The 25,896-nt window shown below is 41.4% G+C and overlaps 2 protein-coding genes across 6 annotated transcripts; one reads left to right on the top strand and one right to left on the bottom strand.

Moving 5' to 3' along the window:
• The first annotated feature begins 560 nt into the window (after positions 1 to 560).
• LOC119745677 lies at positions 561 to 4,043 on the top strand. 4 transcript variants are annotated; one of them, XM_038222210.1, is made up of 3 exons: positions 561 to 715; positions 2,845 to 2,984; positions 3,293 to 4,043. In XM_038222210.1, the coding sequence occupies exons 2-3, from the start codon at positions 2,875 to 2,877 to the stop codon at positions 3,606 to 3,608; spliced, it is 426 nt and encodes a 141-aa protein (XP_038078138.1). In that variant the 5' UTR covers positions 561 to 715; positions 2,845 to 2,874; the 3' UTR covers positions 3,609 to 4,043. The 4 variants fall into 4 exon arrangements, with proteins under 4 accessions (XP_038078138.1, XP_038078135.1, XP_038078137.1 ...); XM_038222207.1 differs by having other exon boundaries at positions 563 to 719; positions 3,293 to 4,042; XM_038222209.1 differs by lacking the exon at positions 561 to 715 and adding an exon at positions 1,143 to 1,162.
• A 4,900-nt stretch (positions 4,044 to 8,943) lies between these two features.
• Positions 8,944 to 22,681, bottom strand: LOC119746153 (maspardin-like). Of its 2 annotated transcripts, none has more exons than XM_038222958.1 (9): positions 22,576 to 22,681; positions 19,149 to 19,278; positions 17,090 to 17,251; positions 16,664 to 16,744; positions 14,826 to 14,971; positions 13,359 to 13,467; positions 12,463 to 12,570; positions 10,673 to 10,813; positions 8,944 to 9,520 (listed from the first exon to the last, which is right to left on the bottom strand). In XM_038222958.1, the coding sequence occupies exons 2-9, from the start codon at positions 19,212 to 19,214 to the stop codon at positions 9,266 to 9,268; spliced, it is 1,068 nt and encodes a 355-aa protein (XP_038078886.1). In that variant the 5' UTR covers positions 19,215 to 19,278; positions 22,576 to 22,681; the 3' UTR covers positions 8,944 to 9,265. The 2 variants fall into 2 exon arrangements, with proteins under 2 accessions (XP_038078886.1, XP_038078887.1); XM_038222959.1 differs by having other exon boundaries at positions 22,471 to 22,679.
• Between the last annotated feature and the right edge of the window lie 3,215 nt (positions 22,682 to 25,896).

Below are 25,896 nucleotides of genomic sequence, written 5' to 3'. Positions count from 1 at the left end.
GTCCGATTGTTCCCTTTATGCAGCTCATTTAATAGTAATTATTGCATCGAAAATTTCGGAAAAAGTGGATGAAACGGTTGCTTATGTCGCCGGTTGTTTTATATGGCGTGAAAAAAATATTGTTATTTTGTCGTTTATTAGGCCAAAAAAAAAGTCTCCGGTTTCTGGTATGGAGCTTGCCCAAAAAGTGGTGCGGTGCGGCTTTTTTTTTTACCTGATTTTTTTGCTTCAAATGTCGGCTGATGACTGCAAGTGGTGCCCGACTAAACTTAGTGCAAATATGTGGGAGTCCAGAGAGGCCAAATAAAGCTTATTCTCGACCATAACCCAATCTAAAAACACGTTAAAATTGTGCAGCAGCAGGATTCCAGTCAAACCAGTGAGTTTGGCGGTTTTGAGACATCATCTTTCATTGAAAAAAAAACTTTTTCATTTTGCCGATGCGCATGGCTACGGCGACGCGCGCGCATACCAAAAACCGGAGATTTTTTTTTTTTGGCCTTATGGGAAATTCGTTGAATAAATGGTCACCTTTTGCCGCATGTACTATACTTGGTGAATGCGCGGCTGAATCCGCGGCTGAATAACTCGCTGAATACGCAGCCAGACATCCGGGCAAATCCGCGGCTACCTTGTTCGAAGTGTTTTAGTTGGGTACCACATGGTCTTGTTTAAATAGCATTCACAGTGAAAAGGGAACAAGACCTCGTTATCGGCAGGTGGATTTTTCATCCGTTTTCGTCGTCTTTTTCAACGAAGTGGCTATCGTTACGGCACTCGTTGTTTAGCGCCCTCTACGATATTTTTTTGATACGCACGCAGGTATATAATTATTTGTTTCCACACGTTTTGTCGAGCAGTGCGTCAACTCAGCCGATAGAGGGTAGGATTTTGCACCGTGAGGTTGCGGGTTCAAATCTCAGTTTTGCACTCGAATTTTTTTCCTTTTCTAACCTGAGGCTTTGGAGGATTTTTTTTAAAAGGGAAATAAAGTCCGAATTTCATAAAGTTCAAATTCACTTTTTTCCTTCTAATTTTATATTTTCTTGTCATGTTTTTTTATAAAAGTTGCCAGGTTGCAGTCTACCGTAACGATAGAAAATGGGAAATGCGTTACGGCTGCCGTAACAATAGCCACTGCGCTTTTTCAACTTTGTTTTAGGTTATAAAAATTAATAGAGTGAAACGTGATAGGCCTAGGTCAATTACGGAATTTAAGATTACATTTAATAAAATAGGCCTAGGCTAGAGCGGAGAATATCTTTCAATCATTCCATTTTCGTCATGTTCGTAGTGGCTATTATTGACGTTTGACGGTCATGACGGCAGCTGCAGTCTAATGGCAATGCGATTTTGAACGGAAACAGGGCAACTCGTAGGGCGAACCATCTCGTACACAGGACAACTCGTTCGCAGATTGGTAAACTTGTACGTGAGATCGATTCAGCCTCATACGTGAACCAACTCGTACGCAAGACAACTTGTACGCGAGACAACTCATACGTGGGCCAACTCGTACAGCAACTCGTACGCCAGCCAACTAGTACGAGGGCGCGACCGAAATTACCCAATTAGCAAAAATTGTACCATTGGACGGAGTGGAGCATTGTCGACCACATATAATTTTATTGGCACTTTAGTTTTCATTTAAATACATTTTAGAGTTGGGAGAATTTGTCAAGACATCCACCTGAACACGATTGCCAAAAGTTGACCCCAAGACACACTCCAAAATTACTGTATGATTGTGACTATTTAGATGATTTCAAACACGTAGAGTGACGTTTCCTGCTTCTATCTGGTTCGTTAGTGTGACGTCACCTCCAGGACTTTCTGCACGATTGGAACTGGAAGTTAACGCAGCTCGAGCGTTTGTAGCCAATGGGCGCTAGTAATCAGTGGTGAGCGTGCGTGTACATGGTGTATGACGTTTTTACTAACGAACCGGATAGCAACATGGCAAATGTTTCGGTGTTAAGTCCCAAAACTTAAAAGTGTTTTTTTTTTGGTTCTCTGATATGGAACAGGTCCTAAACTGCACGATTACCATATAATCCATTGTAAATAATGGAAGGTTTGCGGAAACACCATATGCGAATAATTTCTCAACTAAGAGAATGGTTCTGAAAAGAACCAGAGGTATAAACTCTATTGTCCATTGTAGGTATCACAAATGATTATTCCTTGTCCCCATTCTGTTTTCCAAGACACTGGAATTTGTTCCACTCAAGACTGTGAACTCAGTGGTCAAGTTGACATAAATGTACAAAAAATTCATGAGATGTTAAAGGGAATATACAACATTTGCAAACATCGAAAAATAAAACGAAAGTTTTTACGAAATACCTTACTAGGATGTTGGTAAATGACAGTCTCAAGCATCTTTTAAAATTATGGCACCTGGTGTGAAGTCATTTTCAAGAAAATGGTATTTTTGTAAACATTTCCAACAGTGGTCGGCAGACCAGCGTTGGAAAAACCTAACTAGTTTTCAACTACTGCTCCAATTTTACCATTTTTTTCAGTCCAAATTTTGTTTGCTATTGGTTACATGTTCATGAACGGGTGCAGGCCAGCTAGACTGGTTCCCTTGCCTTACAATTTTCCATCATCTATAAATTGATCCATTTTGTCTTTTGTGAAGTCAGGGAACCAGACTGCTTGAACATTTTTGTTTTTCTTGGTTCTTCCAACTATTTCGAACACCAAACTTAAAAAATGTCAGTGTAACAATATTTGATCTATTATACTAACCTCTCAAATAGTTCATTTCTGAAAAATACAGCAAAAGCCAATGATGTGTATTCCCTTTAATTATTTTTTTCATTCTCTCTTTACATGCAGTGAGCATAGAGAGTCTCTAAGAAGTTCAACATGGCGGCTACATTCCTAGCTGCAACCAGGATAGCCATTGGTCGTCTGTTTAGGCCAGCCACTGCTGGTGGTGCTGGTGGAATAGACAATGGTATTAGGAAGTTTAATAGGTATGTGTAACATCATTAACCATAACCTTTCCAAATACTCCAAAATCCGCTTTGTATAATGGAGGATTTTGCAGGATTGAGGCTATTTCAGTTTTGGAAACCATGTTTCCACTGTTTTCTCGACACATATAGTTAATATTTCAACAGGTTATTTGTTATAAAACTGACTTATGATTGTGAACAATTTTGTTGCTTCAAACAAACAAAAAGTGCACAAAAAGCTAATGATCAACATCCAGTCATTCCAGTGTATACGTTTTTTATTTGTTACATTGTACTTACACCTTTACAATTCTTGTTTTGGACAGCGCTTTCATGTGTCTGAGAACCGCCAAGCTGCCTACATTGACAACGCACAGAACACTGACCACGGGACCCTGCAACACTACAGCACCTCACTGGTGGCTGGCAGCCGGTAACCAGACACCCAGACAGCAACTGTTACAGCATCACCCGACGCCGTCACTGGTGCCGTGCTGCTTCAAGGCCCGCGGCAACACCTACCAGCCCAGCAACGTCAAACGCAAACGCAAGCACGGCTTCCACCAACGGATGAGTAGCAAGTCGGGAATCCAGCTGATCTGGCGACGGCTTCTGAAAGGGAGACGATTGCTGACGCACTGATGAGGGTGCTATCAATCATGTAAACAGTGCCCTCTAGAGACATCAATATGCCAGTGCTCATCTGTCAGCAATTTTGGGCGAGGACCGTTAGTCGACTAGTGGTTGATTTGTGACGTAACTTATGCCTGCATCGTGATAGCAACGTTTGAACGCCTCTAGTCAAACCAAAGTGCGTTATGGCTAAACGCTGGTCAAAACGTCACCATGAAACTTCTTGGCCCTTACTTCCAGCTGTGCTTTGTGACATACGCGACTATTATCAGTAACTAGCGACGGAACCATGCCCGAGCTCCAGTTCCAAATCGTCAACTAGGGCCAAGTTTGGCAAGGACCATTAGTCGAATAGTGGTTGATTTGTGATGTACCTTACGCCTGCGCACTGGTAGCAATGTGCGAACGTCTCTAGTCAAACGCTGGTCAAAATGTCATCGCAAAACTTCTGGATCCTGGCTCTCTGCTAGCGTTATGAATGCGCGCGGCTATTGGTTACCAGCGAAGCAACCAACCCCAGTAGGCTGGTTCCAAATAGTCGACTAGCGTAGTCAACCATCGTCGACTAGACAGAGTTCGGGCAAATGTTAGTTAACCATCGGTCAACTATAGTCCTTGCGCGAACTTGGCTGAAACTAGTCCAACCATTTCTATGTTCGAGTGACGTTAGTCAAATTGTGGTGCACCATAGTCCTCACTGGAACTTGCTCTGTGCTGATAGATAGACGTTTTTGGCTGAAACCATAGAGCTTTATTAAATTACTAGAGCGCTAACTCGTCATTCTGCGTGCGGAGACGTTTTGAAGCCGTCCTGGGGGCAGACATTTTGAATTCATGTGCGTTTGTAGAACATAATGAAATTAGAAGGATTTAATTTTGAAAGTGTACTCTACATGCAACGCGCAAGTAGAACATACGCAAATAACTTAAGCGCGTCATTGACATTAAAAAAAAACGTGACGGCAAAAAGCATCTGCAGCGAATACGCGCACACGTTGCGCTGTTAGTGTAGAGCAAAATGACATGCTCATTTGCTGATCGTGAGTTTCGGTTTTGGGCGTATTGGCTTCGATAACGCACTGGTATGGAATACAAACGTATGCAAATAGCCGTACAAAAGCCGTACAAAATGTCTAGGTCTCCATAGGTTTGTGCACAAACATGGATGCGCCCAGCAGGCATTAGTTTGTACACGAAGTTAGCGCTCTAGTAATTTAATATAGCTCTATGGGTGAAACATACTACCAGTTTGAGGGTTGTCCAAAGCTTTTTGGGGGTTGCCCAAAGTGAATATGTGTTTCTTACACATTCACCCAACAATCTGAATGTGTGTGCCGAGGTGCTGTCATTGTAGGCCGAAGTTAACATCCAAGTCCGCTGATATTGTTCATGGCTTTGGTTTGACCAGGACCCCCCTAACAGGAGAAGGGCATAGGCTGATATTACAACACTCCCATTGGACGTGATCGGTTTTGGAAATTACTCAGCTTGGTAATTGTACATTGTAAATGGTTAAATAAACCGCAAAGGGAAACCCATTCAGTGCATTATAATAATCAAAGAAATTGACAGGAGCAGGGTTTGAACCTGCGACCTCCGGATTGCCGTTCCGGTGCTCTACCAACTGAGCTTCCAGATGTATGATGGCGATTTCCCATGGTAAATATGGGTTTTTGGCTTCCAACTAGGGCCCTGGACAAAGATATGGACTGATTGGGAAACTGTCAACATAGGGCTGGATAGCTCGGTTGGTAGAGCACCACTACGGTATTCCAGATTTAACTTTTAAATTCCCCCCTCCTAAATAAAAGAACAGCATGGTGGCGACCTCTATGCTTCATTTAAATTTCTTGTGTTGTAATACTCTAGAAATTCAACCCAAACCGTAAGAATGTATATATCAAAATAATCCGTTTTGTTTTTATTACAATCACAGAACATTTTCCCAATAGAAAAGAGAAACACTGTTAAGGAAGAGTACAATTTGAACAGTTGTAAGTAATTTAATGATGAACATTTGTTAAATTTGGCCATCGGGAAAATGGTTTATATATCCATATAAAAAAGAGGAACTTAAATAATCTTGTAAGTTTAACATTGCTTTGGATATACAATATGCAGCCTCTACATGTATGTGAAACATTGGTATACTTATACGTTTAATTAAAGGGAATATACAACATTTGCAAACATCGAAAAATAAAACTACCAAGTTTTTGCGAAATACCTTAATAGGATGTTGGTAAATGACAGTCTAAAGCATCCTGTAAAATTATGGCACCTGGTATACTGTCATTTTCAAGAAAAGTGGTATTTTTGTATCAATTTCCAACGCTGATCGGCCGATCAGCGTTGGAAACAACTGGCTTTTTTTCAAATACTGGCCCCAATTGACCATTGCACTTGTTTGCAATCGATTACAAACCCATGAACGGGTACGAGCCAGCTAGACTGGTTCCCTGACCTTACAATTCCCCAATGTATGTTAACTGCTCTGTTTCTTCTTATATGGAGTCAGGGAACCAGACTACAGGAAAATGATCGTTTTTCTTGGTTTTAGTAGCATTTTCAAACCCAAAACCTCCAAAAAGTCAGTGTAACTATATTTGCTTTATATTTCCAACCCCCCTATTCCATCCATATCTGAAAATTACAGCAAAAGCAAATGATGTATATTCCCTTTAAAGTATTAATCAATCTCAACATTTGGTGTACAGAAAACAAGGGTAAGTCTCGAACATATTTGTTGCTCTAAAGTTCTGTGGAATTGGTCCAACGATAGTTCATTGACCCTAACCCCTTGAGCACTTTTACAAGAAAGTAACCTGAATCCGCCAAAATCCACCAATTTTGTCATGCAAAATAATGTTGGCGTCCTGAACCCATCAGAATCCACCAGTGTATATATACCTCGTACACACCAAACATAGCCAAGAAGTTAAACTTGAGATCCTGAATCTATCAAAGTCTCCCAACTGCTCAATATGGAGGTATCCTGAATCCATCAAAATCCTACAGTACTGCTATGCTTACTGCCCTGAATCCATCAAAATCCCCCAACTTTTTCCAATATGGAGGTATCCTGAATCCGCTGAAATCCTCCCAAAACAGGGGTGTGGATTTTGATGGGTTCAGGTACATATGTTGGGGTTAAAAATTACAGGTGGAAGTCTTAATGTGTAAAGGGCTGTACATAAAGTATGTTCGTACAAAGTGTGTGTGGGGGGAGGACATGTTAACATTACGTACACCATGAGTACAAGGGAGGTCCAAGCCAATGTGTACCTACGCAAAGCGTTAATTAGCTTTTGATAAATTGTAAAATCAATACAACTTTCTCATCATACTGGGAACAGATTTTGTGCAGCGAAAATCGTGACAGCACTATACTCTTCACCCCAACCATTACATTTATCTTTTCAGAGAAAGCGACATAAATAAACAGACTGCTATAATTAGCTGGCAAGCGTAACATTTGCAACTCCAACTTCCAAAATTCTGTGCGTAAGTACAGCCTTAACGGTTACTTAAGCGGAGTCATATTCAAATGCATTGCCGATGGCACTTGGCGCACACATGCAAATGCTTAAAATAATTTGAGTCGTCTATGCCATGGTCACAATTTCTTCAAACTAATTACACACATATAATATAAATTGGCAACATATAAATTAAATGTACATAATATAAACTGGCGAAATTAAAGAAAGATGCGAAGAAATCTTAAAACTGTAAAGCCAGCCCTCTTTCAGTCAGAAATCACTCCTATCTGAATGTACTCTGCAGACGAATCAGTCAGAACAATTAGAAATGAAAAAAAAAACAAATGGGATTAAATATTTTCTTCAATATTACAAAAATTGCATGAGGGAATGTGATGGACACATTTTCCCAATATTTCATATTAATACAGGTTTACAGACTGAGTCATATAAAATTTAATCATGTTTTCCAAATTTTATGATTTTCATATTTACACTTTATACATAAACTATACATGCAGTAATTCGTTACACTACACCGACACCAAACATAGCAACAGAGGAGGAACATTTGTTTGCAAATCATAAATGATTGCTTTATGAAGTATCAGGGGGTAGGGAAGGGGGTGGGGGAGAGGGGTGGGGGAGGAGAGGGGGTGGGGGGGGGGGGCGACATAAACACACCACCCTCATTGGGATATACATCCTATTCCCTTCGTGGACAGAAGCATGCGGACAGAAGCGTGCACACATCGCGGGCGAGCGGACCCAGTATATGCACTGTACAAACCGCAGCGCACATGTACGTACATACATGTAATACATACACACAGCGTGACGTGATGATAACGATTGACCACACAATGTGGCCGCGCTGCTCTAAGCCCGTAGAGTTCCCAGTTACGAACAACTGTAATAGCCCACTCTTTGAGCCAGGCACCCGACTGTGATACAACGAAAATACCATTGAAATAAACCATTTTGACAATGGACGCCATGTGTAAACATTAACAAATGAAACTGTCAGAAAATCATGAAATATCCTACTTGATTGTAAGTAAATAATAGGATCAAGCATCCTATGAGATCATTGCGCCTAGTATAGCTGTCATTTTCAAGAAAATAGTAATCAACATCATTTCCTTGCACTGGTTAGGACCAAACCATCGCGCTTTCATTGGAAACCTATGCTTTGCATCGGAAAAAAATGAAGACTTTTTTTACAGTTTCGTCAAAAGTATATCTACTGAGCTGAAATTTCGACAGGTTAGTTTTTTTTTTTATAACTTCCTTCAGATTGATTGTATTGATGTTCCTTGAATCAGCTAAAACACATTTTTAGCAAATGGTGTCCATTACTTTTAATTCTTAAATAGAGTTGATAAGCTACCACAACGAGGTGTGTACTCAAAAAAGATCCGCTTACATGACATTGCTGAATGAAATGGCGATATTTAGATATTAAACAAAATAATACTGGTACAATGTACATAGTCCTCTATGCAGTATGATAAACTTATAAAACACTCAACCCACTGTTACGTTGGTCACAAAATATTTTGACAAAATCCAAGCTGAATTTATGTAACGGAATGTTAGTTAACCTGGACTCTCGTCTTGCAAATTCAGTCAAAATCCAAAACCATTGGCACAAATCCATATTCTCAAAAAAAAAAAAAATAGTGACACACCGTGCCCATGCAAACTACATGTCTTGGGGTGAGTTCCAACAATGGCGATGTTAGTAAGCTAAAAAAAAAGTGTAATATACATAATGCAATAGTCGGCACGTGTTCAAAGTCGTCTTTCAGTAACTACCAGGGTTTGCAGGGTGAAGTTATGAAGGGCGCTATTTATTGAAAAGTGAGTACCGACGCATCGCCACCTTAAAAGCGCCACACCGAATGATCGCTATTACGAACAATTTCTGTGGATCCCGCGATGTTCCTCATAGCGGCGTTGCACTGTATCATTCCATTTGGGGTTGGCATGTTTGTAGTGCCTAGCTAATAAACGCTAACACGTTCCCGTGACTGGAACGCACCTCTGTTGTCTGGTTCCACTTAACTGAATCCTTCAAAGTTATGCAAGAAACTGAAGAAAAAAAACGTTGGATTTTCAGAATCTGGAATAGTCAGGGTTTCATATTTCAAATTGCAGCGGGAACAAGGCTAGACGTACTGTTTAGAGATCATCTTCCGTGTCATCATGCGAGTGCTTTTCTGAGAATGAGTCTTCTCGCACTAGGCCTAACGGGTCGGTGGCTTCCCCGGTACTATCTCCATGGTCTCCTACCTCCCCTGCACTGTCTCCATTGTCCTCAGTCTCCTGGCGACTGTCGCCATGGTTTCCCATCGCCTTGGTGATGCTGGGGACAGTAATCTCGTCCTGCGGGGACCGGGCGTCGTAACGGGACTGTGCGTACTTTCTCAAATGAATCTGGAAATCACAAAATTAAAAGAAAGTTTAAAAAGAAGGCCTTGTACACGATCCAAGAATGGACCGATCCATTAAACCGCTTATTAATTTCTATTTTTCGAAAAATGCAAAATATAGCAGCAACTTCTGATATACAGCCAAACGCCACAAATACTGATTCGCAAGAGTCATTTCAACAGTATTTGTACGATATATCTTGCCAAAACCTCATATTTTCCAACACTCCGGGGTGTGCTCACGGAGCGTAAATTGTAGAACAATACTAGGTCGTGCACAGCGGCCTTGTTCAATGTCAACACACGGTCTGCCTCCACAGGGAGCACTCAACTGTTAAAAATACTGCAAGTAAAGCTTGCGCCATCTGCCTGGCAAACTTTCTGTCCATGTTACGCACGTAGCACTGTGAGCCTGAGCATAAATATCTTGTCAAGAAAGTCTTTAATTCTTTAAAAGCACAATCCTCAACAATGGGGTGGGAATGTACAAGTGGAAAATAGGACAAGCAACTTGATGTTATTATCCTGCTTCATTTCCCATCCCATGTCACACTTTTGTACCCCTTAGCATGGAAAGGCCCACATGTTAGAGTCATTAGTAATACTGAGCTGAGCTCTCCAGAGACCTCGTAAATATCCACATTGGAAAGGCTTTTTCTGATGTCGGCCTTCTCCCCACAGACCACCTTTCAAGTTTGGTTGAGATTGATGACTGAACCTTACCGTTAACTGGAACACACACACATTGACACCCAAACGTGTGTTCACCGTCGATCATGGACGTCCTATTGTCCCTCTTTTGTTTGTACTCTAACTTTTTAGGAAGACTTCCATAGGTTTTGTACACAAACCCAATCGCAGACGTATGGTGGGAATCGTGGACGATATTATTCCCTTTTGTTCTCTGGTATTTTTCGTCCAGGGTTTGAAAAGATGAACACGTACATACGGACACACAGAAGGAATACGCGATCGCAATATCCCCCTGTCTAGCTTGAAAGCCAGGGGGATAAAAACAGTTACTCGACTGATTTTGACTGATGGGATGGCTTTGTTGAATTTGCTGGCCACAGTGTTAGGCCAAGCAGTACAATAACAGTGTCCAACGCAATTATAGCACCACTTTATGAAGGGGGGGGGGGTGGTTTGACCTGACCTGAATGTGAAGATTGACCTCATCAGTACGGCTGAGGTAGGGGAAGTTGCCTCCACTCTTGAGATGGGCTCTCTTGGCATCAGGATAGCACTTATAGACCTCCTCTCGGACTGACTGAGAGATTGCACAGTCATCAAATACCTGGGGTGGGGGAAATTCAAAGTAGCGTCTATCACTTGTAATTTGTGCATTATGTTCGTTTGAAGCAACAAAAGTGTTCAAAATCTAAAGAAGGGTGCTGAACAGCTAACCTGACGAAGACTCAGCTCAGTGAATGCTGTATATTCCGAGAAAACAATATTCTAGGATCTCGATTTCAAATCAAAAGTTGCCGAGTCATTGGGCCTGAATTCAGCTTCCGAGACACGTTCTCACTTAGCCGATTGCAGCTACGCGATGTCGCGCACATTTCCTACGTTGGAAAGGCCTTCTGTCATTGATTTCTCCAAAATGACAGCTTGCCAGAAAGAATAATTTCACAGCGAGTTCAGTCCTATTACTATCTTTAAACCAAGTATGCTTTTCAACAATAATTACGTCAGTTACATTTTGGATAGCTGCAAATGATGGACTGTAGCTTTAAGCAATTGAATGAAATATACAAAGGCACAAAAAGCTAGCATTTAGGTGCAAATGCTGCTTTAGCAATGCATCATCAGAAAAGGTTGACATCTGTTTGTTTACATTGCCGAACGCTGAACAAAGTGACAAATAATCAGAGATTTTTTATTCTCTTTGTATTTGAGGGATTGATGTCGAATTTTTTTTTCTGTAAAAAAAAACAAAGCTTATCTTTTAAAAGGCTTTGCGTCATTCTGGCAAAATGAGAAAGAATTGGGCAGAGGTCGAAATGAAGGTTTGCAGGTGTTAGGAAAGAGAATACAATTTTCCTTACAATACTGTTTGTTGCACTTCAATCGGACATTCTGTTGACAAGTTATGGCCGTCTACAGTTTGTATTATCAACGTGTCAACAATCCTCAATATTGTGTTTTTCCAAATACACAGCATTCACAGAGCAAAAACTTCATGGGGTTAGTCTAAAGTTTCATCAGGTTAGTTGTTAAGCACCCGTCTTTAGATATTGCGCACAATTGTGGCTTCAATCAAGAAATACACAAATGACAAATGGTCCATTCTACCAGAATTAAAGATATAGTCCATCATTTGTAATTTGTGCATTTTGTTCGTTTGAAGCAACAAAAGTGCTCAAAATCTAAAGAAGGGTACTGAACAACTAACCTGATGAAGTTTCAGCTCAGCTTCAGCTGTATATTCTGAGAAAAACAGCATTATAGGATCTCAATTTCAAATCAAAAGTTGCTGAATCATGTTTTGAATTGCGCCTGAATTCAGCGTTCGAGACACGTTCTCGCTGAGCCGATTGCAGCTACGTGATGTCGCGCACTGATCCGACGAACTATAGCAACCGGGGGTGCGTGTGCGTCGTGCCAATGCTTGCGCGCGCTTCGCCGAATAACAAAACGAACAACTAATTTAAATTTTCCTACGGTGCGTCTTAAGAAGCACCGTTGGAAAGGCCTTCTTTCGTTGATTACTTCAAAATGACAGCTTGCCAGAAAGAATAATTTCACAGGGAGTTTAGTCCCCTTACTATCTTTCAACCAAGTATGTTTTTGAACAATAATTACGCCAGCTACTTTTCGGATAACTGCAAATGATATAGCTTTAACTGTCAGCATGATATTAGCCATAACTTGTGAACCATGTGCAGGTGTGACGTACATGTACGGGGATATATCAACAATCTCATTTTGTCACAAACTCACGTCAATGAGGGTGATGTCTAGAGCGTGCAGCTTCTGAGGCTCAACGTAGGCACTGGTGCAGTTCAGGGTAAGTCTACTGGCAAGATCGGTCCGGCTCAAAGACTCCAGCTACAGGTTAGAGAAAAGAAAATGAAAATCCCAAAACAGCAATCAGACTTCACGAAAGCTACTAATCCATAACATTTCAAGCATATTTATGAGCATTAAAGGGAAAATACAACATTTGCAAACATCAAAAAATAAAACTACCAAATCATTTTGAAATACCTTGCTGGACTGTTAGTGAATGACAGTGTAAAGCATCCTGTAAAATCATGGCACCTGGTATACTGTCATTTTCAAGAAAAGTGGTATTTTTGTATCAATTTCCAACGCTGATCGGCCGATCAGCGTTGGAAAAAACTGGCTTTTTTTCAAATACTGGCCCCAGTTGACCATCGCACTTACAAGTTTGCAATCGATTACACACCTATGAACGGGTACGAGCCAGCTAGACTGGTTCCCTGACCTTACAATTCCCCAATGTATGTAAACTGCTCTGTTTCTTCTTAAATGGAGTCAGGGAACCAGACTACAGGAAAATGATTGTTTTTCTTGGTTTTTATAGCATTTTTGAACCCAAAACCTCAAAAAAGTCAGTGTAACTATATTTGCTATATATTTCCAACCCCCCCAATTCCATCCATTTCTGAAAATTACAGCAAAAGCAAATAATGTATATTCCCTTTAAAGCAAACCTAGTGGTCAGTATATTCTAAGTAAGCAGTCAGTGTAGCTCAAGAATTCAATTGGTACAAAACCAAAAAAGCAATACACTTTGAAAGAAACAAACTCAATTGCCACTTGCGAAAAGTAACAAAGGATGAAACAGCTCCATGCTGATGCAAACATCTCACCCTTTCTACAATGAAGTCGATTGAGTTGGTTATGTCGGCGTCGTGTTGCTCTCGGCTGAAGTTGTTTAATACCATCCTCTTCAGGAGGAATCCCGGAACCATCCAAAACCTTCACGAGATAACAAACAGACAGGTATGTTTCATGAAATGTTTCAGTATTTTTTTTTTTCAAAAATAACTGAAACAATGTAGAGCAGTTAGGCAAAAAAAAAAAAATTCGGTCTCTGGTCAGACCAAAGTTCCTGAATTGACGCGGCCACGCAGCTTTTTTTTTTTTTTTTGCTTTTTTTCTTCAAGCTTGGATTGTACAGACAAGGTAGGTACTATTTTGCTTTTTTGGTGTCCTCATGTACATTGGTGTCCTCCATAATTTGCCTTGGTGCTTTCGATCATTTGCCTTGGTGCAATTTCCCATTCCTTGGTGCTCTTTGGTAAAAAAAAATTGAGGTGCGGAAATAGAGGGCGCTGTTGGAGCTACTGCGGAACATTTTGGAAAAAAAAAAGATCGACGCGCATGATTAAAATCAACGCGCGCGCTGACCAGAGACCGACTTTTTTTTTTTTTTTGGCCTTATATCTAATTTTTTTTAATTATGAAAAAAATGAGCGTTTGAATTGTAGAAATTTTCCACTATAAATGTGTACAAACTTCAAAGGATCTCCAAAAAAAGTCCACACTGTCTGTTGCTATCATACATACCGTACAATGTACTATGAAATTCGGAAGGCTACTATTAATATGCAAAATCTAGAAGCAACATTCCCAGATTTGGGGTCAGTTTTAATCCTGTTTTCTGTAACTTGGGGGCATTTTGGCTAAGAACTGTGCTAGACGCAAGATGCACAATTGTTGATTTCAAGGACTCTGACCCTCCTACATGTATGAAAACATGCATTCTGAGCCATGCTATTACTTGGGTCAATATTGGTCAAGTGGCCCATAGGTTTGCACAAAGGGTACCAGGGGAAGTGGAAGGAAATTTTGACCATTTGAGACCTTTTAAACAGCAGGAGGGTTAACAAATGTCAAAGCATCTATTTAATCACATAATATGAAAGCTGCCAGCTGGTCAACATGTGGAAAAGAGGGTTGGCAAAATATACGGCATTTTTTGTGATGATCTGAATTTTTCAAGACTTTTTTAAGCATTTGGAAGGCAAAAAGGAAGAACTAACCTTTTCTTCGGTTCTTCTTTTCGAAACCAAATAAATTCTAGTATTTTTAAGACAAACTAGAAACCCCACACACGGCTACCCAGACACGTTTGTTTATGATGTAAATGGAGGATTTTCTTTTGTTCCTCTTCCCTCTTTCTTTGCTTGTAACTTTTTTGCAACAGCTCTCATTGGTTTTGTACACGTTTTCTAATCGAGGTGGTCCTCAATTTGGTTCCTGTCCTCCATTCATCGATGATGTTGCACATGTGTGTCCTCAATTGACACCATAAACATAACCCAAGCACTCACGTTTGAGCGGCGCCTGTTTGCTGGAAGACTTCTGTGTCGATGAACGTGTTGCAGAGGATGAGGGAGACGATGCGGGGACTCCGGTAGGTGTACTCAGCAAACTTCTGGGCTACGAAACCACCCAATGAAGAGCCGAATATGTGGACCTGGGGAAATAGCAGAGCAGCACCCGATTTCATCAAACTCTTCGTCACTTACGATGCATCGCAGTCGTATCTCTACGATGCGTCGCAGCTGCGACGCATCCTGCGAGCCATTTCACTAAACACGTCGTAAGTGCGACGCGTCGTAGGTGTATTTATAGCACAACTCGGTGACTGTTTTATGTCTTTAGTCAGCGTACAGTAAATAGTCGTATGATATTCAACAAAGAGTCGCTGGATCTCAGCTCGAAATTTGTTAAAACGTAAAACAAAATGGCGGTCGTGCGATGCAATTTTGAAGGAAAACAAGCTCTCAGTGGACTGTAAAGCTACTTTGAAATTTCAACTGCAATATTCCAGTCTAATTCATAATTATTCAATGAATTTTCTATTTACAACTTTACACACATTGCCTCGGTATTATAATCTCGTTTATGTAATGTTTATGGCATTAAACTGGCTAAGAAAGGGACTCATCTTATTTTGCGATGACCACTAGACACATCGTAACTTGCGACGTGTTTTAAGCCGTTGTCAAGGAACTTACGACGCGTTCAACACATTGCAACTTTCGTGAAATGGATGATACGACGCGTCGCGAGTTGCGATGTGTTACACGTCGTAACTCGAGTTGCGACGCGTCGCAGCGCTTCGTGAAATCGGGTGCAGGGCAGACTGTAACGTGAAACTTGGAAGAGTCACGTGAAACTAGTGGTGTACATTTACGGGTAGTATGGAAACCGCTTACCCTACTGAAGTAAAACACGGGTACCCCGATTACCCGTAAATGAAACCCAACCCCAAAATTGAAATCCCGGAAGTTGTTCTAAAGAGCTTTAATGGCTAGCTTTATGGTGAGAACTGCAACTTTCACGAGCCACATCTGTCACACGTTAAAATGCACAAAGATGTGACATCTGTTTTGGTTTTCCGTGTAGCCTGGTTTTCTTTATGAAAATTCCCAAGAAATGGCATTCCAAACCTTTCTTTTTCATTGTCTGAGAAGTTACTAAAAAGTAAAGTTGGTTACGGGTACCCAATCCCATAATCTGGAACCGGTTCCTGACATCAGCGGTCGGGTACTCGGGTAAGTTTCGGTGCACACTCGTATGTGTATCTTGAGAAGGGTCCATCATAAGTTCATCACAAGTATGACCACAAGTACATCACAACTCAACTTGCAAGCACGATCACAAACAAAACAGTTCATTTGAACAACTTGACCGTTGACCTCAAAACCAATCCCAACTTGCCTACTCCTAAGGGCAACCCCCTACCGAAGTTACAACCCCAAACAACATTTCTAACTCAAGTTATCATCCGGAAACTAAGCTGCCCGTTCTGACCATACCACCCTTGTGGGGTGATGTTCCTTTCAGGACACATCACCCCACTATTTTCACAATAGAAAAACATCACCCCAGAAGAGAATCTTTAGAAAAAGGGATAATGGGAACACAATGCTATCACCCCACAATTCCGTCTGGCTGGAACGGACGTCCGTCTGTCAGTGCGGACGGGCATACTCACTTACGGACGGACGGACGCCCTAGGCGATGACAATACCCCTCGAGCCTCTCGGCTGAGCGGTAAAAATGGCTTGTGTGATGCAAACATGCAACCAATTCTCCCAAAAGAAACATGAAGAAACAATCGTACCACAAATTTCTTTTAAAGTGACTTGGATATAATTACCATGTCCAGTTGCATGTGGTCTAACAGCTTCCTGAAGCTGATGCAAAAATCTTCCATTGTCCAATGTATGGGGTATTCAAGCTGTCACGAGAGATCAGACCAGGCAACAAAGGAATAAGTAGAGTGAACCTCAAACATAAAAAAAGCGGGGAAACTCAACTGCGGGGAAACTCAACTGAAGTCAGGTCACAGTTCCCCTTCATTAGCATTTGTGATCTACATGTAGGTTCAATCAATGAATTATAGCAATAGACAAATAATAGCAACCGCGCGCGTATGTGCGTCATGTCAATGCTTGCGCACACCCATTCACAGATTCGCCCAATTACAAACCAACTACCTACGGATACTTCCACAAAACGCGACTTTTAACTCATCTTTGGAAATGACCTTCTTTTTTTGTTTTCCTTATTTGTTTTCACTTACAGAAATAGTTCGGTAGCCCTTGGCTGACAGACCAAGCATCTGTCTGAAGAAGACATCAGCCTTACCACTGACCGGAGGGAAGAAGATGATGGGGCATTTGACTGAGCGAGGTCCAACATCGTAGACAGTCCAGTACTTGCTGTCATCATCATCCACCGCCACCTGATTGAGGGGGGAAAAAGGCATTCACTTACTAAGGCCAAAAAAAAAAAATATTCGGTCTCTGGTCAGACCAAAGTTCCAGAATTGACGCGGCCACGCGGATTTTTTTTTTTTGTTGCTTTTTTGCTTTTTTTCTTCAAGCTTGGATTGTACAGACAAGGTGGGGTACTATTTTGCTTTTTTGGTGTCCTCATGTACATTGGTGTCCTCCATAATTTGCCTTGGTGCTTTCGATCATTTGCCTTGGTGCAATTTCCCATTCCTTGGTGCTCTTTGGTAAAAAAAATTTGAGGTGCGGAAATAGAGGGCGCTGTTGGAGCTACCGCGGAACATTTTGGAAAAAAAAAAAAGATTGACGCGCATGATTAAAATCGACGCGCGCGCTGACCAGAGACCGACTTATTTTTTTTTTTGGCCTAAGCTCTGGCAGGAGCTTCTACATGTCACTTGGTGGTCGGTCGGTCTGTCTGTCTGTCTGTCCCCGAAAATTGACCAAAAATTTACCAGATGCCAATGCCGCGGTCACATAAATGCACTCTTGCCCAAAGGTTTCGGAAGACCAGCTTTGTTTCAATCGATGCGCATCTATTTTGAATATGAAGTGAGACATTCCGGAACCGGGCCAGAGCTTATTGTGCACTCGCGCTTTTTTTTTTATTCATACAATTGCCATGTATTTTGCATGTACATGTAGTCCATATATTCTCTTTTTATTTGTTTCCAACAACATTGTGGCTACATACAAAAAAATTTTTTACAGCTTCTTTGGACACAATGTTGCACCAACAAAAGAGTCAAGAAAAAGGAAGAATCTCTTTGCCATCTTGGAGAATCTTACATCTTGGGAAATCTGACATCTTGGAAAATCTGACATCTTCGGAAATCTAACATCTTGGGAAGAAAAAGGAAAGAAACAACTACCTACCTCCTTCATTTTATAAAAAAAAAACTTGGATGAGAAACTACGTCTTTTTTTTTTACTCGGCCTTAACTCTAATGTACCTAAATCCATCAAAATCCACACCCCTGTTTTTTGGAGGATTTTCGGCAGATTCAGGATACCTCCATATTGAAAAAGTTGGGGGATTTAGATGGATTCAGGACAGTAAGCCTAGCGCTACTGCAGGATTTTGATGGATTCAAGATACCCAGTGTTGTAGTACTCGTACTCGGACTCAAATGTCAAAGTACTCGTACTCGAAATGACGGTACTCGTACTCGGGCAGCAAAGTACTCGTACTCGACATGTCGAAATTGTACTCGATCATTAAAGTACTCGTACTCGAATAGCAGTACTCGGGGGGAAAATGTTATAGCTTCACTTACCATGGCCTTATTTTATCGATACTTTCAGTTTGAAATGGTTGATTGGCTTGTGGAGAAATCGAGATTTCCTGATTTTCCTCTGTGCACGTCCGGAAGTACAAGTACTCGTACTCGGAGACCCTTTCTTGTATCGGTGGTACAAGTACTTGTACTCTTACTCGGCAACCTAAGTTCTCTGCAGTACTTGGTACTCGGAAAAAAGTACTCAACTACAACACTGGACCTCCATCTCAGTTAGAGGACTTTGATGGATTCAGGATCTCAACAGTTCAATCCTTGGTTATATGCTACAACAGTAGGTGTGTACGAGGTACTTGTACATGTACTACACTGGTGGATTCTGATGGACTCACTGGTGGATTCTGATGGACTCACTGGTGGATTCTGATGGACTCACTGGTGGATTCTGATGGACTCACTGGTGGATTCTGATGGACTCACTGGTGGATTCTGATGGACTCAGGACACCAACATTTTTTTTGCATGACAAAATTGGTGGATTTTGGCAGATTCAGGATACTTTCTAGTAAAAGTGCTCAAGGGGTTAGGGTTAATGGAGAATCACACTTACTTTTTTTAATGATACAGTACTTCTGAAACTCAGGTACTCCTGTGAGCGAGCTATGACGGAAGTCATGGTGTATCATCATATGTAGTCATTCACTTGAAAGAGTCAAGCTACACATAGATCATTGTAGCAACTGCATAAAACAGAACAAAAATAGAAGGGAGAAAAACAAATAGGAAAAATTAATTGACAATATTGACTTAACCATTATTCTTTATATCAGGCTTGCAGTGGTAAAAATAAATCAGCATATTTTATGCTTTCGTAAATAGTACCCGGATGACTGCAATATTATGTCGGTAAAAGAACCCGGATGAGAACAATGTTATTGTTGATATTGTCCCCATCCGGGCATTTTAACCAATTTCACTGGTTCCCGCACAATCAAGAGCGTAGAAACTCAGTTGTCAACCAGTCAACAGAGCGTAGCGTGCTGGGTAGAAAAATGTTGCAACCTGACGCTACTTCAGTGGTTGTGTACAAAGTCTATGGAGAGTCAAGAACATTTTCTAAGTATTTCCTAACAAAATTGGAAATGTTTCTCAGTCCCAGATTCATGTCTTTTCATCATTTCTGCAATGACTGACCTTCATTGAGATGATATATGAAGAAAAAAGCTGCATCAGGTTGCAACATTCTTTCCGCGTGCTGTACCGTTGCACACGGGCGCAGCGTTCAGCAGGGCAAACGCGCACTGTCAACAACCACACTGGTAGCTTCGAGCGGTGCCAACATTGGATGGCCTTTTTTTTGGGGGGGGGGGGGGAGATACAAAGCGCAATGCCTACGGCATGGCAGGGGGTAGCCCCATAAATGTGGCCAATCGACTGGACTACATGTACCTCCGTATTTACGGCAAACCTTTAGTAAACGTTAGCTTGCCGGATATGCACTGAACATGCGCAGTTACTTCTTTTTTCTATTTAAACATTTTCCGGTGACAAAGTTTAGTCTGGCTCCAAGCCAACATTATCGATGTAAATTCGTTTTCACAAGATGGGAATCAGACCATTTTACAATTTCGGATTTCCCTTTTAAAAAATCCTCCAGAGCCACAAATCTGAAAAAAAAAATGTAATACTAATAGGGCCTACTCTGCAATGAGACATGTTAAAATAATAAAAGAAGAATATTCTTATTTTTTGGGGATGGGGGGATAAAAACCTTAGAAATGTCGCCAGCGGGGATCTGGATCTTACCCGGGTCTTCCGGCTCATGAGATCCGTTGCTTATCCACTAGACCACAGTTAAGTAAGATTTGAGGCTTTGCAATTGCATGGAGGAGATACTAAATAATGAAAGCAGAAAGGTTTGCGGAAACACCATGTGCGAATAATTTCTCAACTAAGAGAATGGTTCTGAAAAGAACCAGAGGTATACCTCTGGTTCTTTAGTTGAGAAATTATTCGCACATGTTTCCGCAAACCTTTCATTATTCGAAGTGGCTATCGGTACGGCAGTCGTTCTTTAGCGCCCTCTACGATACTTTTTTGATACACACGCAGGTATATAATTATTTGTTTCCCCACATTTTAGCGAGCAGTGCGACAGCTCAGTCGATAGAGGGTAGGATTTTGCACCGCGAAGTTGCGGGTTCGAATCTCGGTTTGGCACTCGAATTTTTTCCCTTTTCTAAATTGAGGCTTTGGAGGATTTTTTTTTTAAAGGGAAATAAAGTCCGAATTTCATCACGTTCAAATTCACTTTTTTCCTTCTAATTTTATATTTTCTTGTCATATTTTTATAAAAGTTGCAGTCTACCGTAACGATAGAAAATGGGAAATGCGTTACGGCTGCCGTAACAATAGCCACTGCGTTCATTATTTAGACCACAGTTGTAACACAATCATGTTAATATATCTAATTCAGCCCTATCTTAGAGAGTACAGCGCCCTCTGTTGATAGAGATTGCCGCCGGCAAACCTTTAGTGGTAATCCTTACTTTTAGGACACCTCAATTTTGTACGAGTTCTGTTCAAATCTGACTTTTGCAGATGACTGTCCAGTACCAAAGTGACTTTTGCAGGCTGAAGAAGTCTTTTTTCTTCAGACAAACTCATGTTAGTTATAATTTTGAAAGCACTTTCAACCATGGAGAAATTCTCCATGTTTCAACGAAAATGTGACTTTCCTACCTTTTTTTGCAGTTCGCCATCTTGCTTTTTAAATTTATTTTCTGTTTGTCATCGTCGTCTTTAACCTCTCATAAATCAAAACCCTGCCCTCTTTCTACAAAATCAAACCTGCTGATATTCTAGTCCGAGTAACTTGGACCTAGCCCCACTAGTGTGGCCGTCGGTATGCTGCGCTGAACCTTTGGCCACACACCGTGGTACCGCGCGCTACTGAGGACGAAGTTTTCATAAAAATTCAGGGCAGTTTCTTACATTCTCAGTTTCTTACTTTCTTATGGTTGTATTCTATGATGTCTCACCTGTCACTTCTGGGATGCTTAGGTCTAATGATGTTCCATTTTCCGAGATATTCTTCAATCTTTCTGGAGTCCATATGCACTCGTGAAACGTCTGGTGATGGCAGCCATTTTGAATGGGACAAGAGATGACCTCAAGCTGTGACGTCGCGTGTATGCAAATTGCTTGTCGAGCGCGCGAGGGCACGAGTTGCAAATGCGACGGCTGTTTCCTGTACCATGCATTTATCGTCAGGGGGCCACGTGCACCGATCTCTATTCAGGATCTACGGCACAGAAAACAGCCGTCGCATTTGCAACTCGCGCCCTCGCGCGCTCGACAAGCAATTTGCATAAACGCGACGTCACAGCTTGAGGTCATCTCTTGTCCCATTCAAAATGGCTGCCACCACCAGACGTTTCACGAGTGCATATGGGCTCCAGAAAGATTGAAGAATATCTCGGAAAATGGAACATCATTAGACCTAAGCATCCCAGAAGTGACAGGTGAGACATCATAGAATACAACCATAAGAAAGTAAGAAACTGAGAATGTAAGAAACTGCCCTGAATTTTTATGAAAACTTCGTCCTCAGTAGCGCGCGGTACCACGGTGTGTGGCCAAAGGTTCAGCGCAGCATACCGACGGCCACACTAGTGGGGCTAACTTGGACCCAACTTATCGCCTTTTTTAACATTTGGACATGGTCTGGCGATAGTGTCCAAATGTTAAAAAAGGCAATAAGTTGGGTCCAAGTTACTCGGACTACTGATATTCAAGAGGTGTCATTGCCAAATGTTCAAACTAAGAGAATGGTTCTGCAAAATATCCAGTATCATATCAATAAAATTAAAAATCATGTGACGTGCAGTTCATTTCCAAATTTTGTTTCTAAATTCTATGCAACATCTTACTTCTTAGTCTTTGCAAACAGCTGCACTGTAGGCCTGCTGTCTTCTTTATCGAGATTAAATAACACAATTCATGCTAATCTACACTTTTTATTCCACTGCACTTACATTAATTTAGCAGGACTTTCGGGAAGTAAACTTCGCGTAATTAAATACACGTAACTCAAAACTGAAGTTAAACCAAAATAAACTGCACCAGTCTGTACACAGTCACTGTACTTTCGCCTATAAGGACGTCTGGGTTTCATATTAAAAAAAAAAAAAGAGGACAAAAATGAGTCAATAGAGGGCGACATTTCATACAACGGCGACCGCGCTTAATTAAAGGGGGCGGGGCGGATCTGAGCTCGGCCACGTGGAGATCACACATGTCCATGACATGTAACTTTAACTGCTTTCATCATGGACATTATTTTATTCTTATTCCTCCGTGCTAGTCCTATGATGGACCATGTAATCCACGCAATGTACCAGTACACACAGAAAAAAAAGGGCTGGCTGGGCTGCTTTAAAGATATAGTCCATCATTGGTAATTTGTCCATTTTGTTCGTTTGAAGCAACAAAAGTGTTCAAAACCTCATGAAGGATACTAAACAACTAACCTGATGAAGATTCAGCTCAGCTTCAGCTGTATATTCCGAGAAAAACAGCATTCTAGGATCTCAATTTCAAATCAAAAGTTGCTGAATCATGTTTTGAATTGTTTTGAATTGCAAGATGATACGCGATGTCGCGCACTGATCCGACGAATTATAGCAACCGCGCGCGCCTAGCGCCGTGCGTCGTGCCAATCTTTGCGCGCGCTTCGCCCAATAACAAAACCCTAACTACTAATTTAAATTTTCCTACAGTGCGTCTTAAGACGCACCGTTGGAAAGGCCTTCTTTCGTTGACTACTTCAAAATGATAGCTTGCCAGAAAGATTAATTTCACAGGGAGTTTAGTCCACTTACTATCTTTCAACCAGGTATGTTTTTCAATAATAATACGCCAGTTACTTTTTCGGATGGCTGCAAATGATGGACTATCCGGTTCGTAAGTGTGACGTCATCTCAACTTACTGTACATGGTGTAGCATGGCACCAATGGAACCGGAAGTTAACGCAACTTGAGTGTTTATCCAATGGGCGCTCGTAATCAGTGGTGCGTGCGCGTGTATGACGAAGTCACTTACGAACCGGATAGCTTTAAGCAACATCCAGAAGAACAGCTCAGCGTCAACATCCCGAAGTGGACATTGATGAGTGAACCTGCGTCGATGTACATGCAGATGCTGGTAACAACTACGCCATATGATAATGGTAGCCTACGTATCATTGTGACTGCACATGGTTTACTCCAAAATACTTTTTGAAAAAATCTGCCTTTTCATATCAAAGTCGATGTTGTTATTCTATGCGGGCGGGGGGCCGGCCGAGCAAGGGCGGCAAATTTCCCTGCGCGTAAGTGGTGGACACAATAATGTTAAAAGCTTTCCTAATGTTTCCAGACCCATGGGATTAATCATTAAACTGAAGAAATTACTCAAATTAGTCCTTTTATATACATCTCCATCTCCTTTCGGAGTACTTCACAGTGTTATCTAGCTGCACTGCAACCGCATCGTGATCTGAAGAGTGTCTCCACCTTTCTGATACTGACTGGTATGATTGTGAAGATAATGTTTTCACCCCGTGAGGGAGTATGCTGCATTTCAGCCGTCTGGCATACTGCAGTGATGTCTATGTACAATATGGTGGTGTTGCCCAAAGTTACGGAAGTGTATTTAGGACATGACCAAAAAAGAATTTCCGGCCCTCTATTTCGCCCGGGCGGATTACTATTTTCAAGTGATTACAAGTGCCCCCCCCCCCCCCCCGACGCCCATGCATGTGTGTGGCCCATCAGGCCGGCGTTACGTTTATCTCTGGTTTCAGTCTGAGAATATTTCTACTCCCCATGGGATGCTAGTCCATCACAGGTTACTCCCCGGCTAATGTTGGTACCCATTTATACTCCTGGGTGATGGAGAGAGGCAAGTGGGGTGAACTGGCTTGCCCAAAGAACATAACCAGCAGCTGGATTCGAACCCCCGATGACCCTCTGATCATGAGTCACGAACCCTATATAGGCCACACTCTCCTAACTCCGGTCCCAATATTATGTGGTACATTAAACTCACCTGCTAAGATGACATTTTAGCAACGATGCCTTTCCAGCCAGTTTTTTTAAGCTCTAGCAGGAGCTTCTATATATACCGTGACACTTAATTATTGGTGGTCGGTCGGTCTGTATACTGTCTGTCCCAAAAATTCACCAAAATGAGTATGGTGTCCATTATGTGCCATCCGGCGTCGCAATTTTCAGCTCTGGCAGGGATCATTTTGATCGTTTTTATGCAATCATTTCATGCAAGACTTCTTGCAACACGGCCAGAGCTTATTGCACTCACACTTGTTCAAGGTTTCGTCCAGTTTTATGAGGAATGAAGGATCATCATTAGTCCGTCTATAAAACGATGTTTCCACTGAAGAGGATATCTTAATCCACACTGCTTCACACTCTGCGTCCTGAGAAGATTCTTGTTTATTACACCAATGACCACCGTCGAACTTACTGTCCTGTCGAAAATGTCATGGGTACGTGACTTCACTAGATGATATGACCTAAATGGGTTTCTGTTCCAAATAATATCTGGGGCTTCTTGCTGCTATCACTGCAGGTCACATTGCTTTTTCTTGTGTATCCTATAGGTCCCTTTTGGGGGCTCGAGGTTTATAGCCATATTCGTGTTTTTTCTTTTTTCTTCTTATTTTTTGGCACTATTTTTGTTTCACTGTGCAAAAAAGAAATAATTGGGAAATCTTGTTGAACTTTACCTATGCCACAAACCTTTAAAAAAATCTTGGGTTCTAAAATGCGTTTCTTACGAAATAATATATAGTTATGATAGTTGGAGAGATCTTTAAACAGTGGCCTATATTAAAGTTTGAGCTGTTGATGGGATCAGGCTTGTATAAAAAGATGTCTTGAGTTTCTGGTGAAGAGCGTGTTTCGTGTGCTTCTCAGATCTTGAAAAGATATGAGGGTGACGGACGAACAACAGATTTCCCGGCACAGTGCTACAAACCTATAAGGCCAAGTAAAAAAAAACCAGTTGATTGTCCCCGCCCGCTTCCCTTTTTTGAGGCGGCATCAACGTCATGACGTCATGATCTCGCTGGGAGGAGAACCCAAGACCAATCGGGAGATTGCAGATGCTGGCAATTTCAAAGAAAGGTAAATGCTATTATATAGTGATGAAAAATCCCGGACGATCAACTCGGGTGTATAACTATAAGTTTTACTTGGCCTAGGCCTAAGCTAGCAAATAAGCGAAAAATAAAGAGTATAGGATCCAGACATGTTTAATGTGTTAAGTTCAAGAAACCAGAACTTTGCTAATAATT

This window comes from Patiria miniata, unplaced genomic scaffold, assembly GCF_015706575.1.
Source record: "Patiria miniata isolate m_02_andy unplaced genomic scaffold, ASM1570657v1 HiC_scaffold_7, whole genome shotgun sequence".
NCBI classification, from domain to species: Eukaryota; Metazoa; Echinodermata; class Asteroidea; order Valvatida; family Asterinidae; genus Patiria; species Patiria miniata.
The sequence above is the reverse complement of the archived record's forward strand: the minus strand, read 5'-3'. Positions and strand labels throughout refer to the sequence as shown.

Bases quoted from the DNA above. Each gene is read 5' to 3' on its own strand.
- LOC119745677 (XM_038222210.1), top strand. From the start codon at position 2,875: ATGGCGGCTACATTCCTAGCTGCAACCAGGATAGCCATTGGTCGTCTG. The intron at 2,985-3,292 runs GTATGTGTAACA...TGTTTTGGACAG, and splicing joins GGTATTAGGAAGTTTAATAG to CGCTTTCATGTGTCTGAGAA.
- LOC119746153 (XM_038222958.1), bottom strand. From the start codon at position 19,214: ATGACTTCCGTCATAGCTCGCTCACAGGAGTACCTGAGTTTCAGAAGT. The intron at 16,745-17,089 runs GTAAGTGAAAAC...CTCTCGTGACAG, and splicing joins AGGGCTACCGAACTATTTCT to CTTGAATACCCCATACATTG. The intron at 10,814-12,462 runs GTGAGTTTGTGA...CCCCCACCCCAG, and splicing joins TAGACATCACCCTCATTGAC to GTATTTGATGACTGTGCAAT.